This window comes from Babylonia areolata, chromosome 4, assembly GCF_041734735.1.
Source record: "Babylonia areolata isolate BAREFJ2019XMU chromosome 4, ASM4173473v1, whole genome shotgun sequence".
NCBI lineage: Eukaryota > Metazoa > Mollusca > Gastropoda > Neogastropoda > Buccinidae > Babylonia > Babylonia areolata.
The window spans coordinates 8,518,961-8,535,851 of record NC_134879.1 but is presented as its reverse complement, the minus strand read 5'-3'; the positions used below and the strand labels follow the sequence as shown (position 1 = coordinate 8,535,851).

General features: G+C 38.6%; 1 protein-coding gene across 1 annotated transcript in view; it reads left to right on the top strand.

Annotated features, from left to right (window-relative positions):
* LOC143280824 (adenylosuccinate synthetase isozyme 1 B-like) overlaps positions 1-16,891 on the top strand; it is a 42,847-nt gene extending 25,956 nt beyond the window's left edge. The window contains exons 10-13 of the mRNA XM_076585524.1: positions 236-360; positions 4,988-5,085; positions 9,761-9,910; positions 13,062-16,891. Of these exons, the coding sequence (XP_076441639.1) occupies positions 236-360; positions 4,988-5,085; positions 9,761-9,910; positions 13,062-13,114 (426 nt within the window). The 3' untranslated portion in view covers positions 13,115-16,891. The remainder of the gene's footprint in view (positions 1-235; positions 361-4,987; positions 5,086-9,760; positions 9,911-13,061) is intronic.

Sequence of the window (16,891 nt, the reverse complement as noted above, 5' to 3'; positions counted from 1 at the left end):
GACTTTTCATGTTTTAAAGGTTTTTAAAAGTTTTTAAATTTTGTGATAAAAAACCTGTATATAAGACATGGCAGGAGATTGTGAGTGAGTCATCAGTGGTGCCTCCACAGCCTCATCCGGGGTTAGGAGACGGATAATGATGAACTGTGAATGGATGATAGAATACATGAGTAGCTCTCTAGAGATGAGGTGTAGTGGGGAACTGAGAGGTATGTGATTGGTTACTGTGTCCCAGGACCTTGGCAAGATATTGCTGGATCGAGGTCATGAGTACGGGGTGACCACGGGTCGACCTCGGCGCTGTGGCTGGCTGGACTTGGTGATGCTGTCGTACTCCAACATGATCAACGGATTCACTGCGTACGTAACCTGTTGCAAGTTGCATCTTCTGATCCGTTATACAGTAAAATGGAGACAATGATACTATGAGGTGTACTTGATGTTGAATTTCAGTGGATTTACTGCATGAGATTTACTGCAGTCAGGTCTTATGATCTGTGTTGTACAGTGACGTGGAAACAGTGGTACTGTGTGATGTAAACTTATTGTGAATTGTATTGTTCTGGTCCAGGTTATGATGGAAGATACAGATAATTGTTCATGGCTCATCCGGGTTTTGAAAAAATATTTTGTAGAAAATTAATTGCTGTGTTTGTCCTAAAATTATTTTGAAGAATGACCAGTGTTTGCAATTAAAAAAAAAATTTGGATCTTGCTCTCTTTACTGAAAATTAAGCACATCAGAGGAATGTTGGGTGCAATAGCCGAGTGGTTAAAGCCTTGGACTCTCCATCTGAGAGTCCCGGGTTTGCATCTCGGTAATGCGCCTGGTGGGTAAAGGGTGGAAATTTTTCTGTCTCAGGTCAGCTTATGTGCAGACCTGCTAGTGCCTGAACCCCATTTGTGTGTATACGCATCCAGAAGATCAAATACGCACATTAAAGATCCTGTAATGCATGTTAATGTTTGGTGGGCTATGGAGACAAGAAAATACCCAGCATGCCTCAGCCATGACAGTCATCAGCAAGTTGATGTTGGTCACGTAACAGAAAAAATGTCCCTCCTGAATTTAGATTTGAAGATCAAGTATAATTATGATTTTAGAAAAGAAGGTTCTGAAAGGATCTTTACACTGAAATAACTGTTTGCATCTGTCGATTCATTCAAGAAGCATATGCCAGCACTCAAAATAATGAGCCTTTCAGTCAGATTCCTGATGTAATAATTAACCCTTTCGCTGCCAGGAGAATAAGATTTAAGTCAAATCTATTTGCCAGGGTTTTTTCACAAAAAACGGGTATAAATTTTCCAAAAATTCTGTGCTCTTTGTTATTGGAGAAAGACCCATAAAAGTATATATTTTCTGAAAGGTAAATGAATAAAGAATACAAAACACATGCTATTTTCCCATTTTATATATTTTTAGTGACATGTTGTTGTTTTGAAATCAGTGTTTTGTTTTTTGTCACATTTTCAACTTGTTCATTACAAACATTAGTCAGGTAATTTGCACAAAAACATCATATTTTCTGGACAAATGGATATCTGCAAACACAAAATCATACTAGAACAACCACAATATATATATATTTTTTTTTTAAGAAATAGATACACAATACATTGTGACTTCTCCAAGTGATAAGATGGATGTGAGGCCACGCCCCCTCAGTCTCCACCCCCCCCCCCTCCCTCCTCCTCACCCCTCTCACACGGTCACTTGATTCAGTTCTCATCAGACCGCGTTGGCTGCGTGCCAAGAATATCGCTCTGCTGCTAATTCGGTCATCTGTCGTCTGCTAACAGCTGTACAGCTGACATCACTCACTGACAGTTGCATCTTGGCCACTCTCTTGATTGCTCCCTTTATTTTCTATCAGATCGTCCTATAAATGTTCATCTCTATCTTCTCCTTCGAATTTACACTTCAGTTCTTTCTGAGCATCAGCTAAAGAAAGAAATCATTTTTGATTTAGTTCGTCACGATCGCATGTCTTGAGCACGGCGTCAGTCCGACATTTTGTTGAGCGAGCGAGGAGAGAAGTCAGGCAAACACTTGGACAGTGACCCAACCAAAACGTTCAAATAAAGGACTGCTTCATGACGTAGATGGGGTTTCTAGCTATGAATAGAATCTAGAGAGATTCCCCAGGCTAAAGCTACCACTATTTTTGCCAAGGAAGTGAATGCAAACCAGGGAAAAGTCAGAATATTTCGATGACGAGTTATCTCGTCATGCAGGCAGCGAAGCATACATGCTTGCCATGACGAGTTATCTCGTCATGCAGGCAGCCTAGGGGTTAAAAAAAATGTTTGGTCTTGAGGGTTAGATTTCTAAAAGGTTTGTGATTAAAAATCTAGAGTTTGAATAGTATTTTCCTGGTTCTGGTTAACCCCTAGGCTGCCTATATGACAAAATCGAGATGACTCATCAGCACAAACATGTATGCTTCACTGCCACAGTGATGAGATAACTCATCATCGAAATATTCTGACTTTTTTCCATGGTTTGCATTGAGTTTGTTGACAAAAATACTGGTAGCTTTAGCTTGGAGAATCTGGATTTTATTTATAGCTAGAAACCCCATCTACGTCATGAGGCAGCCCTTTATTTAAACGTTTTGGTTGGATTACTGCCGCAGTGTTTGCCTGGCTCCTCTCCTCGCTTGCTCAAGACACCTCAAGACATGCTATTGTGGTGCACAAAATCAACCAAGATTGCTTTGTTCAGCTGATGCTCAGAAAGAATTGAAGTGTAAATTCGAAGGAGAAGACAGTGATGAACATTCATAGGACAATTTGATAGAAAATACAGGGAGCAATCATGAGACTGGCCAAGATACAACTATCAGTAAGTGATGCTGGCTGTACAGCTGTAGCAGGAGACAGAAAGTGACCAAATTATTAGCAGGACACAGTGTGAGCGATTTTCTTGGCACACAGCCAACGCAGTCTGATGAGAACTGGATGAAGTGATCGTGTGAGAGGGGTGAAGAGGAGAGGGGTGGAGACCGAGGGGGCATGGCCCCACATCCATATTATCACTTGGAGAAGGCACAATACATTGTGTATGTCTCTTTGTTTATTTTTTTTTTTTTTATTGTGATTGTTCTTGTATAATTTGTATGTGCAGATGTTATCCATTTGTCCAGAAAATATTTTAGTGCAAATTACCTGACTAATGTTTGTAATGAACAAGTTAAAAATGTGACAAAAAACAAAACACTGATTTCAAAACAACAGCATGTCACAGAAAATATATAAAATGAGAAAACATGTGTTTTGTATTCTTTATTCATTTACCTTTCAGAAAATGTATACTTTTATGGGTCTTTCTCCAATAACAAAGAGCACAGAATTTTTTGAAAATTTATACCCGTTTTTTGTGGAAAAAACCCTGGCAAATAGATTTCACTTAAATCTTATTTTCCTGGCAGTGAAAAGGTTGATATAAGGTTGCCTTGAATCGGTTTAAGTGCTTTTATTGAATTTTAAGAGTAATTGACTGGGAGTGTGACCTTTATTATTTTATTAGCACTGTATGTCTATTGCATAAGTTCTGTGAGTTTAGGAAGATGAGAAAACGTCAGGTTAGTAGAATTTTATCAGTTGGCAATTGGTATAATGGTGATAGTAATTGACTGTTGTATGGCTGGCTTTTTGTATAAATTTCTGCCAAGAGTATGGAAAGGTGTCTGTGTCCAGACAAGATCAGGTGTCCTAATTTATTAGTGTTAATGAGACCATTGTGAGGTAACAGATTATTAGCAATGTATGTAAAAACTATAACCTGAAAGGATTTTTATGAGGTGTGTTACAGGCAATGTATAAAAGCTGTGCCTTATTGCTTTTTTCCCTCTTTCATTTAAGATAATAATCCAGGTATTGATTGTGGTGCCAGATTTTTCCAGTGTGGCTCACTGTCAGAACTTACGCATGCATCTGCTAAAAGGCTGCAGTGCCTTGACTGGAACTGACAAAAATAGATTTACAAAAGCACTTGGGGACCAGGGTGTGAGAATTTGCTTCATGGAAGAACATTTATATACATGTTAGGTTGCCTGGCTAATAGTAGACAAATGCAAATGAATATTCATATACATGTCAGGCTAGCTTAGCTAATGATGCTTTTCTGTATATAAGCACATTTCTTTTCTTCAAATTCTTGATATTTTGCATACTTTATTTTCAGAAAACAGGGATATAATTATGATACTGATTATTGATTTTTTGTTGTTGTTTTTTTTGAGGGGGAGGGGTTCTTTTTTTGTTTATGTAAATGAATTAAGTTTTACAGGATTTGCACAGTCATGGAAAAAGTGAAAGAATCATTTTAAAGGTTGGAAAAATCATGGAAAAAGATATTTGCCATTCAGAGTCTTGAAAACTCTTGGAATTTTGATAAACCATTGACCAGTCCTTTCAACAAAGAGCTTAATGTGTTTAAGAAACCCAAAGAGCTTTAAAAATAAAAAAAGAAAGAAAAAAAGGAAGAAAAAAGAAAGCTAAACAAACAATTGATCAAATAATAAAGGATGAAAATCGAATGGCAGAGAATTGGCCAGTCTGTTTTGGCTTTATTGGCAGAAAAGATTTCAGTTGGGTTTGGAAAAAGTGTGGCGTTTTGTGTGGTCACATTTGTTGGGACCCTGGGCTTTTAATCACTGTGGTATAGATGGTGTATGGCTGTTCAGCACCCACATGGTGAAGGGGCAGGATAGTGATGTACCTTGTTCAGGCCATGCTCTGTCCAGCAGTGTATGTCACATGTGTGAGTGTGTGTATGTCACTGTGTGTGTGTGTGTGTGAGTGTGTGTGCATGCATGTGTGCAGCCTGGCAGTCAGTTTATGTATATATTTAACTCAGGTCCTGCTCTTACCAGCAGAGGGTGTCTGTGTGTGTGTGCGCGCTCGTGTGCACGCAGTCTGACAATCAGGTAGTGATGTATACAATACAGGCTCTGCTCTGACCAGCAGCGTGTGTGTGCAGTCTGGCAGTGACCAAGCTGGATATCCTGGACGTATTTGATGAGGTGAAGATTGGCATTGCCTACTACCTGGATGGCAAAAAGTTGGAAACTTTCCCAGGTAAAAAATAAATAAAATCTATGCCTTGTTTTATAATATATAAGTGAATGTGTGTGTGTGTATGTGTGTAAACATTTTTTGAAATAAAAATGATAAATAAAAATGATTTATGATTACCTGGATGGTAAAAATTAAGCCCACCCTCACCCACCCCCAAAAAAGGGAAGGGGGGGGGGTTAAAAAAAATCTGTAACTTCGTTTATTATATATGATTTTTTTAATTGATTATTTAAAAAAAAAACCTAACTTTTTTAATTTTATTATATATAATTTTTTAATTGATTATTTTCCCCAGTATTCTTTTCCCCCCTTTTCTCTTCCATTCTCAGTACACTTTACAGTTTCTGGCTTGGAGGTAGACAGAGATAATGTTTTGTGTGTTTACATGGGATGCCTGTATGCCATTGTGTTAAAATGAGGAAATCATATATGTGACCCTCCACCATGAAATGAGTCGCTTTGCACCAGAGGTCGATTTTTAGTTATTGGTATATCATAAATCTGCAGTAAAAGAGCTTTACAGCTAAGAAAAAGTTTGTAAATCGGATGATTCTGTGAAACATTATTGTGATTTGAAGTTCTAAAGTCACGAAAGTAACGAACCAAGAAATCTAGGCCAAAAAGTTTTGGAACATGTTCATAGCAACTACATATTTCTAAGCAAGATATGTTCATGAAATTTGGCACACATATACGTAAGGGCAATATCCACTATTACACAAAGTTTGAAAGAAAAATATTGAGTGCACTTGATTTTATTCCATTAAGAATTTTATCTTTTTGGAAAGAATTGAGACTGAGGGGTAAGTATACTTACTTTTTAATCAGCTCAACACACTAAGAACCTACTAGTTTTAAGATTAGTTTTGTTGTGGTGTTGTTTGTGGTCCAATTGCTATGAAACTTTTGCATTGTATAGTATGTGTACTAAAATTTATGCCAGATTAAAGGGGGGAAATGCTAAAACATGCCGAATCATGTAATTGTTGTAATTCAATGTGCTCACTGGCTTACTGTGCTTGTGATATTAACATAATACATGCAAAAAGCACAACAAAATAACAAAAAGATCCATACAACAAAACTGCTCACACACAAGGTACAAGCTCATGTGCCTTTTTTCCCAGCATAGCATCAAATGAAATATACTTCAAAATCCAAATGAACACTTCAAACACTTCATCTGCAAAGAAAACCTACTTGCCAAACCCATACTTCACACATTCTTCTAAAAGAATGTGCAGATATGTGGCACAGGTAATCAGTTCTTGTGGTTCAAAGTGTTAGTCATCAGGGTGGATGGCGTTAATGTTGAACCTTCTTCCTCCACTCTTTTTTCTCCACTGGTGGCATCAGTATGTTCCAAAAATGCATGGTTTATTCTGAAACAGTTTGTTATGTAATACCTCTTAATCTCTTTTCATCTTCTTTGTTTTGAATTATTTTCTGTATGTTCTGAAGTTTATTCATTAATGCTAATAATGTTAGATTAAATATCAAACATTAATTCCAGTTTTGTACACCTATATCACAGATTTCATTCTTTACACACGACTTTACAAAATGCTTTACTTCTAGTTCTATGTATGTTATCAGAAGGTAAAAAGAATACACTTACCTAATATATACATATACATACATACATATATATATATAGAGAGAGAGAGAGTGAGATAATTATTTCTTTCATAATATAATCAGATAAAGCAGTTTACTGATAATAAAGGTATGAAATCGTGATTATCAATGCTGTATCACTATGAGTATCAGTGTGCATACGAGTGTGCCTATGCATGACATGCTGAAATGCATTGTTACTTTATGCATGGTGGCATGTCAAGCACATGCACACTGATATCATTTATGTAAATGTCTATACAAAACTTTACAGTTCCATACATGTACATCTATACAATGTTTGTAAAAAGAAAATAAGTTTGCACACTTCATGGTAAATTTATACAATAAATCATAGTACATTTTATTTAACAGTTGACCACAAAATGACTCACTCATAGATAGTTCACCAGCAGACAATTCTTTAGTTGACAGTGTAGTTATTGTGGTGGTGTTGCCTCTCCTTCTGATGATATGACTTGCCAGCAGTGATCTCAGAATTATTCATTGGTGTACAGGCAGGCATATAAAGTACCATCAGGCTGGGGGAAAAAAGTTGAACTATTAGTAATACTATTAGTATCTACTGTTGACACAACTCTATATTTATTTACCTCAAAACAACACACACACACACACACACACACACACACCAACCTGACACACATACACAGAAAATCTCCATTGAAGCAAATTCTGTGAAACTGAAAACTGTTCATGATGTCATGCCCATGTACTTTCCCATGCTCAGTTACATGTAATGGTTAAACTGTGAAGGGACCGCGCGCGTGTGTGTGTGTGTTATATTGTGTGAGTATGTGGCACATTGTGTGAGTATGTGGCACATTGTGTGTGTGACACACATTGTTAGTGTGTGTGTGTGAGAGTGTGAGTGTGTGTGACATGTATACACATTGTGTGTGTGTGTGTGTGTGTGATTTTCTTTTAATTTACGCTCTGTTAATTTCCTCGGATTCACTTTATTTTAATTATTTTGGTTCCATATGTCAAACAGTGAATTTCTGCACCAATGTACAGACAATAAGTCAGTCTTGAGTCAATCATTGTTAAATAGATTATTATCAATTGATTATACCATCATTACATTTTAATATTTGTAAATGTGGGTAAAATCTGAATCCTTACCTTCAGACACTGCAGCTATATCCAGTCCCCCAGTCACTTTGTATTTTCCTTGTGTGAATTGTGAGAAAGTTCTCTCACTTGAGTGCGGCAAGTCAGTTTCACTCGTTTCCATGCCAGTCACACCACTGATGGCACCTGGCGCATGTTGATTTCGGCAATTACAGGGGAAGGCTTCCAACATTCCTGTATCTAGTGCAAATGTTGATTCGTCATCTGCATCAAAATTAATATTGTTCTTGTTGAAAGCTGAATGACAATCCTGCATCGTCTGCTTTTGAAATCAGCGTTGCCTTTGTATTCACTGAGATCGATTTCATGACCATCAGCCTAGTTGGAATGGTCAGTTCCATTAATGAAGTACTGGGTTAGATACACACAAATGTCATCGTCTTCACTTAATGGCAAAATGTTTGCAGCGCAAGTGTATTTTGTCAGTAAATTGCTAAGTCTGCGTTGAAATGTGTGTTTTCGTTCACTGCGACCATGTTCCATTAAGGCTAGTGTACTGAATCAGAATGGCTGGTTTCGTCACGTGGCCTCTCTCGGCCAATGACAGAGGGTGTTTTCCTTCACAGTGACGCATTGTTTAAATAGTGTGTCCTTATTTTGAAAGCGACGATTGGCTTGTAGCTTAAAACTTAACCAATGAGTAGGACATATATTGAAAGAGACGGACTTGACCTTTAAAACGATGTATGATTCGACCAGTTGATTCCAAGAGATTAGGGAGGGCAAGCTTGTCAAAGTTGGTCGATTTTGCGAAGTCACAGGCGGTCACAATGATGGGTTAGGTATTTTAAGCACACTTTTAAGGCAAAAGAAGACACAGTTATGCCTAGATACTTTGATATGAGATAAAAGAAAGCCTAAAGTTTACTATGAAGTCAAAATCTGAAAATCGACAACCTGACCCCCACCCACCTAAAATCGGCGCTAGCGGCAAAGTTGGTCAGGTGCAAAGCAACTCATTCCGTGATGGAGGGTGACATATTCCCTTGTTGGCACATAATTATTGTGTCAGACTGTTGCAAGCTATCTCCAACTGAGTTGCCCGGTTGGCCTGTTTTTATGACCAACACAGTAAGAAGGTCTAGTTCTGGCTCTGCCAGTCAGCGTGATTTGCTTCCTTCAGTGCTGAGCACTTCTGTTATTCATTCTATGGCCAGCAGCGACTCGGAAGTCTATGCTATTGTCTCACCAACAGCAGCCTAGATGACTGTCAAGTCTGGTTTTGTCATGCGAACAACTCTTTTCTCTCGTTTTGTTTGCTTGACAGTTTGTCTTTATCCACGGGGTTTACAAAATGTGAAGGACCACTTGAAAACATAAACAGTTTTCTTCTTGGGAGCAAGGTGAAACGATGCTGAAACTCCAGCAAACAGTGAGGTATGCAGCCAGCGTAATGAGCACCACTCATAACCTGAGGTGCTTTCTTGCACATGTGCTTCCATTCTTTACAATGAAAAACAACAGCTATGTTAGAAAACCACTGAATAACTGTAATTATTGGGCTGAAACATTGATTTTTCACATGCTTTTTTCAAGCTGTTTGTGGTGCTTATGTACCTGAAACAGCTGTTTGTCGTACTGACTGCGTCTGATGTGTTCGATGAGAAGCTTCTGTTGGACCAAATCCAGACTGCATAATTTAGATCATTTTTCTTCTTTAAAAAAAAATTTTTTATTACAAAAACATAGCTGCTTTTATGAAGTTGTCTTGAACTTTTTTGTGATGTCTGTATTTGTATCACTTTCCTTTCTCAGCTGTTGTATTACTTTGATCCATACATTTTGTTTTTAGTCTGGTAAATTTCTATTGCATTTTTTTGTCTAGAGTTCTGTTGACTTATGCTTTTCTTGGTATGCCGTTTGTTGCAATTAATGCACAGTACTGATTTGTGTGTGTGGACAGCCTCCGACGATGACCTGCAAAGGATAAAAGTGGAATACCTGACCCTGCCTGGCTGGAAGACCAACACGGAGAACGTGCGCAAGTGGGAAGACTTGCCCCCCAATGCACAGAAGTACATCAACGTCATTCAGGGACACCTGCACGTCCCAGGTGAGTGAATGTGTGTCAGCTTGTGGTTGGTGTATTGGATAGGTGTCCCCTCTATCACTGATGGGGTCATCTTGTGCAGTGATGATAGTAATAGTACGTTCATACTGGGCTTTCAGACATACCAAACACTTTACAATATTAGTCAGACACAAAGCACACAAGAATACACTCACATACACACACACATAGAAAATAGATCTGTGGATCCATAAAATACAGATGTGGAATGGATTGCCTTGATTATATAGTGACTGTTTGATCAGGAATGTTTTTAGATTAGTTTTAAAACAATGTTCAAGCAGTGTAAACGAAGGACTGTCACCATGAAAAAGGCAGTGAATTTCAGGTTGTAAAGCTGAAAACCAAAAGCTCTCCTGCCATGCTTGTTGAAATTGGGAATGCATGAGAGTCGATCATCAGAAGAGCTGTTCTTTGATCCTTTATATCTGTTTTCAGATTTGTCATCTTTTTGTGCTGGAAAAGGGCAGTAACAAAGGCAAAAAAAGAAAATTTCTTGTTTGGTTCATTTTTCTTCATGTGAAGTGTTCTTGGTTACTTTTATTTGAATGAATAAAGGGGCATTATGACAGAGTCAGTAAGGCATCAGAGTTCTGATCCAGTGATCACAGTTTGAGGCCCATTTTCAGCATGGTGTGTTCTTGGGAAAGGCTATTCCTCCAGTTTTCCTCACTCCACCCAGATGTGAATGGAAACCTGACTGGTTGCCGCGTTAAACACTTGAAGTGGGCCCCACCATTCTGTGCTGAGCCCTAGACAGTGAATGTGGAATCACTGCCCCCGTGGCCAGAAAGGAGACACAGTGAACATAAATTCACTGCCCCCATGGCCAGAAAGGAGACACAGTGAACATAAATTCACTGCCCCCATGGCCAGAAAGGAGACACAGTGAACATAAATTCACTGCCCCCATGGCCAGAAAGGAGACACAGTGAACATAAATTCACTGCCCCCATGGCCAGAAAGGAGACAGTGAACATAAATTCACTGCCCCCATGGCCAGAAAGGAGACAGTGAACATAAATTCACTGCCCCCATGGCCAGAAAGGAGACAGTGAACATAAATTCACTGCCCCCATGGCCAGAAAGGAGAGACAGTGAACATAAATTCACTGCCCCCATGGCCGGAAAGGAGACATAGTGAACATAAATTCACTGCCCCCATGGCCAGAAAGGAGACACAGTGAACATAAATTCACTGCCCCCATGGCCAGAAAGGAGACATAGTGAACATAAATTCACTGCCCCCATGGCCAGAAAGACTGAACATGAATACACTGTCCCCATGGCCAGAAAGACTGAACATGAATACACTGTCCCCATGGCCAGAAAGACTGAACATGAATACACTGTCCCCATGGCCAGAAAGACTGAACATGAATACACTGTCCCCATGGCCAGAAAGACTGAACATGAATTCACTGTCCCCATGGCCAGAAACATGAATACACTGTCCCCATGGCCAGAAAGGCAACAGGACCTTTAACTCTTTCCATACGAACGGCGAAAGAGACGACGTTAACAGCATTTCATCCCAGTTACCATCATCAAAATATTGCAAGCGGAAGGCTTTTATACAGAAGACGTGAATACTGACAAAGAATACCATACTTCTGACGACGGAAGCTAAAGGTTGGGTCATTCAGACACCGACTGGACATCCGAGGAGTCTGTATAGAGGAGAAGAGAGGACTGGCCGTACTGAGTGAGTTAACCTAAACAGACAGCAGTGGATGTGCTGTGAAATCAACAAGTGGGGCAGTGAAGAAAACAAAACTGATCTTACAGCTCAGTGGAGAACACTGCTTGTCGTTGGGAAGTGATCCAGTCTCGGTAAATCGCAATTGGCAGCATGCAGACAAGTGACAAGGTTAATATATATTTACTATGTCTAAGACTTGGCATTAGAAGGCAGAACCCAATCCTTTCCTTTCGCTGTTTTATTCCTTTCTCAACCAAAGTCTGGTTCCCTGTTCACACCTGGGTGGAGTGTGGAAAAATTAGGAGCGAAGTCCAACCCCTAATTCTGCCATGGCATCATCACATCTGTCCATGTTGATAATAATAATGTTTTATTTTTATGTAACACTATCATTCAAGCATGAGCAAGCTCTAAGCGCTTTACAATCCAGTACCTAAAGTGAAACAAGAAAGCACATAAAAAGTAGTAGAAACGTAAAACAGAATCATTAATATGATAAAAACACAATGCACAAAACCCACTAAGTAACATACTCTTAATACTACAACTGTTACACTCCAACACACAAACATAATCACACACACACACACACACACACACACACACACGATTAAATGGCTGAGAAAACAGCAATTTTCACTTAAAATACATACATGTAGAAAGTAGCATAATTGTAATTTGCATGCCATAGATTTTGTAAAAATTGTAAAATAAAGGTTTGGATAGAAAAGGTAAAAGGGGTAAAAATCGGCAGTCATTCTCCCTTTCAAACCACTCCACCACCATCCATCTACCCACTCTCATTCTCTCTACTCACACATCACACACACACACATTGCCATGAGCCTGGGACAACAGCACTGTTTGAGTTATGACAAGTATTTTTTTAAAGAGGTAAGTTTTAAGATTTGCTTAAGGGTAGATAGATGTGTTGTTTGTCTGAGAGCAATAGGCATAGAATTCCAAGTGGACTGAAGACGGAAAATGACCTCTTTCCACAGGAGTTAAGGAAGTATCAGGGGAACAGTTAGCTGGGAGGAGTCAAGAGATCTCGGTGTTCTGTTTGACAAGTACGGGTTAACAAGCTCAGGAAAATATGAGGGCGTGATATTACAATTCTGGCACTGAAAGCATAGACAGGCAACTTTATATTCAGTTCTGGCTTGAACGGGCAACCAATGAAGTGTCCGCAGGAGAGCAGTAGCACTCTCCTCGACTGTTTAAGGACGAGTCAAGCTGCACTATTCTGAGTTTATCATTGGGAGGGCCAGCTAAGAGAGAATTGCAATAGTCTAGGCGGGATAAAATGAAGGCAACAACATGGGGTTAAATAAAGTGGAATACTGGTGGGCAAAAGTAGAACAAGTGATGTATGGTTTTTATTCCCTGCTCTATGGATGAATTGACTAAATATTGTCATGTCATTTGCAGTGCGGTGGATTGGCATTGGCAAAGACCGAGACTCCATGATAGAGCGGTTCTGAGTGGCGTCCTGAACGTTGTCACCTGCATTCAGCTGACGTGAAAGCATCACAGATTTTTGGCTGTGCTGTTATCTCCTGACCTGTTGTGTGTGTGCAGGGCTGATTTTGTGTGTGTTTTTTTGGAGGGGAGGGTGGTTTTTTGTGTGGGGGGGATGTGAAAGTAATAAATGAATTGAGTTACAAGAAAACAGTAATTCAGCTGTGAAAATAGGGAGAGGCCTGGTGTGTGACACAAAGCCTTTTTACACTGTGAAGGCTGTCACTGGAAAAGGTTGATTTGAGAGAGAGAGGGGAAGAAAAGCACACAAAGATTGTCTTTCATCATGAAAAATGTGTACGGTAGTTAACATTGTGAAAAATGTAGTAGTACATTACTTTAGAAACATAGGAAGAGGGGTTGTCTAGATTATGGATTTTTTTTAGATTTAAGTTTTGCTGTTTACACGATATGTAAGTTTTATCATGAGTGTGAGGTGGGTGGAGATATGTTATCCAGGTTTGCTAAGTTTTGTCCTTGGCTGTATAATTTTCCATTGGTTGGAAAGGGCAGTTAGGTTGTTCCTGTTGGCTTTTTGTGTATAGTGGGTTTTAACACAGGGAAGTGTTACTTTCCAGGCCTGTGATTTTTGCGTGTTGCACTTTTGTTTTGTTTTTTTGTTTTTTTTTTGTTTTTGTTTTTTTTTGTGAAGGAGCTTCCGTTTTTTGCAGTGTAATTTGACCACCATTCTGACAAACTATCTTATCTGAGACTGTTAGTGTTATGATACCCAGCATCATTGAAAGTGTTCCAGATTGGGAAAGAGGAGCACAGAAAAGAGAAAAAGAAATTAATCCACAGCAGAAACCTTGTGAGCACTTTTTGTTATGTGGTTCTTCACAAATATTCATGGTTTTTTCATCAGGGCAGCTCTATCTTTTGTCAGAGAATACAAAACCCAACAGTATTTCGATAATGTCAACATGAACAGTTCTGAATAATTTGAACATGCACACAAGGATCTCATGTTTGTGTGCTTCAGCATACCATTTTAATTAAAAAAATTTTTTTTTTAATAGTGTTTAGTTCAGAAGCAAACAAGTGATATATGATGATAACTGAACTTGCCAGTCTTTGGGTAAATTGTCTGCGTATGCAGTGTGCCCACATGTGCTATTTTAAGTGTATCAAAAATTATTTAAACTGAAGTCCTTAGATATGGTGTCAAGAAAACAAAAGCCATGCTAATTAGAAAAGGTGAATTGGTTGGTGGTTGATCTGGGAAAAGGACTTGCTTTGGATGACACCAGTTTAGTGATCAGGGGTGTTGATCACCCTGACTCCAGCCATTTTGCTGTGGAAAAGCAGTGGGGTGGGAGTAGGAGGCTGCTAGCTCGGCCTCAACTGGCTGAGCTGTCACATTGTCTAGCATTGTCTAGCATCAACTGGGACACTGGCCTCTTGCAGCAGTCGGGCATCTGTGGCCATGCAACTTCAATGCAGCTGTGAACTTTGTTCACTCATAGCCTATATCACACTCCTGCATCAGTTTTGTTGATGAAGGTTGTGTGAAACCATTGAGATTATTCAAGTAAGTTCAAACTTTCGATTCTGACTCAGTCTGAGTAAAGAAAACTTTCTACTGCAGCACAAGGTCTGATCCCCCTCCCCTCCAAACCAGTATTGCAGGGAATCTCTTGTTGATTTCTAAGTTGTCTGTATGCGTGTAGAGGTTTGAATACTAATTTTCAAGGAATTACAAAGACAGCCCTGCTGATGCAGAACTGTTTGCTTATGTGTGCATTTTGTTTTACTTTTTGATCCAGCATTGAGATTTTTTTGACTGTCCAGTAGTATCTGGAGAGTATTTGTATTTGTGGTGTTGCTCATTTCAGTCCACAGAAATCTGAATGTTAATGGAGATTTTTCTGTTGTTGTTGTGTGTTAAATCTTTTTGTGTGTTTTTTAATCTTCAAAGAGAATTACATCAAAAGAAGTATGAATCTTGCGCCATTCAAAGTTTACAGTCAACAGTTAGAAATCAGACCAGAGGAAAGTTAAGTGTTTTTTTTTTTTTTTTTTTTTTTTTTTTAAATAACACATACTGTGGTTGGGTTTTTAGCCTGAAGGAAGGTGGGGGGGGGGGGGGGGTTGTCACAGATCCCAGTCTTCTGACCCAAAACTTTCAAAATCACTTGATTTTTCTTCTTTAAATCAATGTTGACCTTCAGTTTCACTTTTTTTCTTCAGAACTATCAAAACCATGTATGCTTTTTTCCAGCCCATTCAGATACAAAATGCATGTTTTGCTTGGTTTTCATTTTCCCAGGTTTTATGTAGACATGGTGCATTATTGATATACCTGACATTTAATTTGTACCCAACATTTATGCAGTGAAACGGCACATCAGTGGGTAGGCAATTGGCCACACAAATCGTTCAGTGTTGAAGTTGTTTTAATGTAAATACTGATTGGCATTGGTTCATGAATTAATACAGATTTGCAGTAATATTTTTAACAAAACTCCTAATGTGTGGAAATGAAAAACTCTTGACTATTAAGGGGTGAACTGTAATCAAATAAAATATTTAGGGGTGAACTGTAATGAAATATAATTGGTGAATATTGGGTGAACTGGGGCATTGTCCATCACCAGTTGGACAATAAAGATGTGTGAAGAAAAAATGAATGAATCGTTTTTATCATGTAAGTTTTATGTTAACTTGAGCAAGGCTGGTATCAGCACTCCTCTTGAGTGATTCAGTAATTATGTTGCCTTTTTGAAGTAGAATGTTGTCTAAATTGATGTCATTTGTTCTTGAAATCTACAAGCTCAAGTGCTTACTGCTGATTGGAAGTTGAAAAGTGTTGGGAGCACTTTTTTTTCTTGATCATATTTTATCAGTAAAAAAAAAAAAAAGAAAAAAAAGTGTATATACTGTACATGATGATTTTTACTTTGGTGTATACATGAGCCTGTGGGTTCTGAATGGTGGTAGCGCTTGACTGCTGTTCAATTGAAGTACACTGTTGTACAATAGATTTCTGAACTGAAATGAATATTGTTTAAAACCTATTTTGGGACTGAAATGAATTGATTGATCAATCACCAAGAAAATACCTTGGAATTGGATGTCTTTTTGGTGTTTTTTCTAAGTGATCAGATGCCCTCTTTGCACAGAATAGAGCTGTGCCAAGTAAGTGCGTAAATACAGTATGAATTTAGCTGCCATCAAGAATCCGTACCCGTCATCTGTTGTGCTTGGCTGTACACTGTTTTTAAAAACCTGGCAGCTATACTCAGTGCTAGTTTTGTTTGTATTTCCGTGACCCAGTTCCTGATATAAATTTGTAAAGGTGCACAATGTATGGATATAAAGGCACAATTAGGTCAACTTACATGTTGATCTTTGGAGATTGAATATCTCCACCCAACCAGTTGCCAGGATGGGATGTGAACAGTAGCTCAGTTATAACTTCTGAGCTATGACCCAGTTTTTGTTTGATGTCTTTGGAAAGATCACAATGGAAATCATGTTGTCCAGAGGTGTACATCAGTTGGAAGTGGGCCTTATATATTGCGGTTTCTATCACAAAGGGAAATTGATTTAACTTTGGAAAGAAAAAAAAGCATAGTTCATTATGATTGGTTAACGCTTGGGTGTCAAGCATTTAATTGCATGTTCCCCTCCTTTCCTAATTTTATAGACAATTAACCTTTTTATCCAGTTTTTACCTGGAAGGACTAATCTGCCAATTCTCATGCAAACCATAAAATAAAAATTCATATATATTGAAA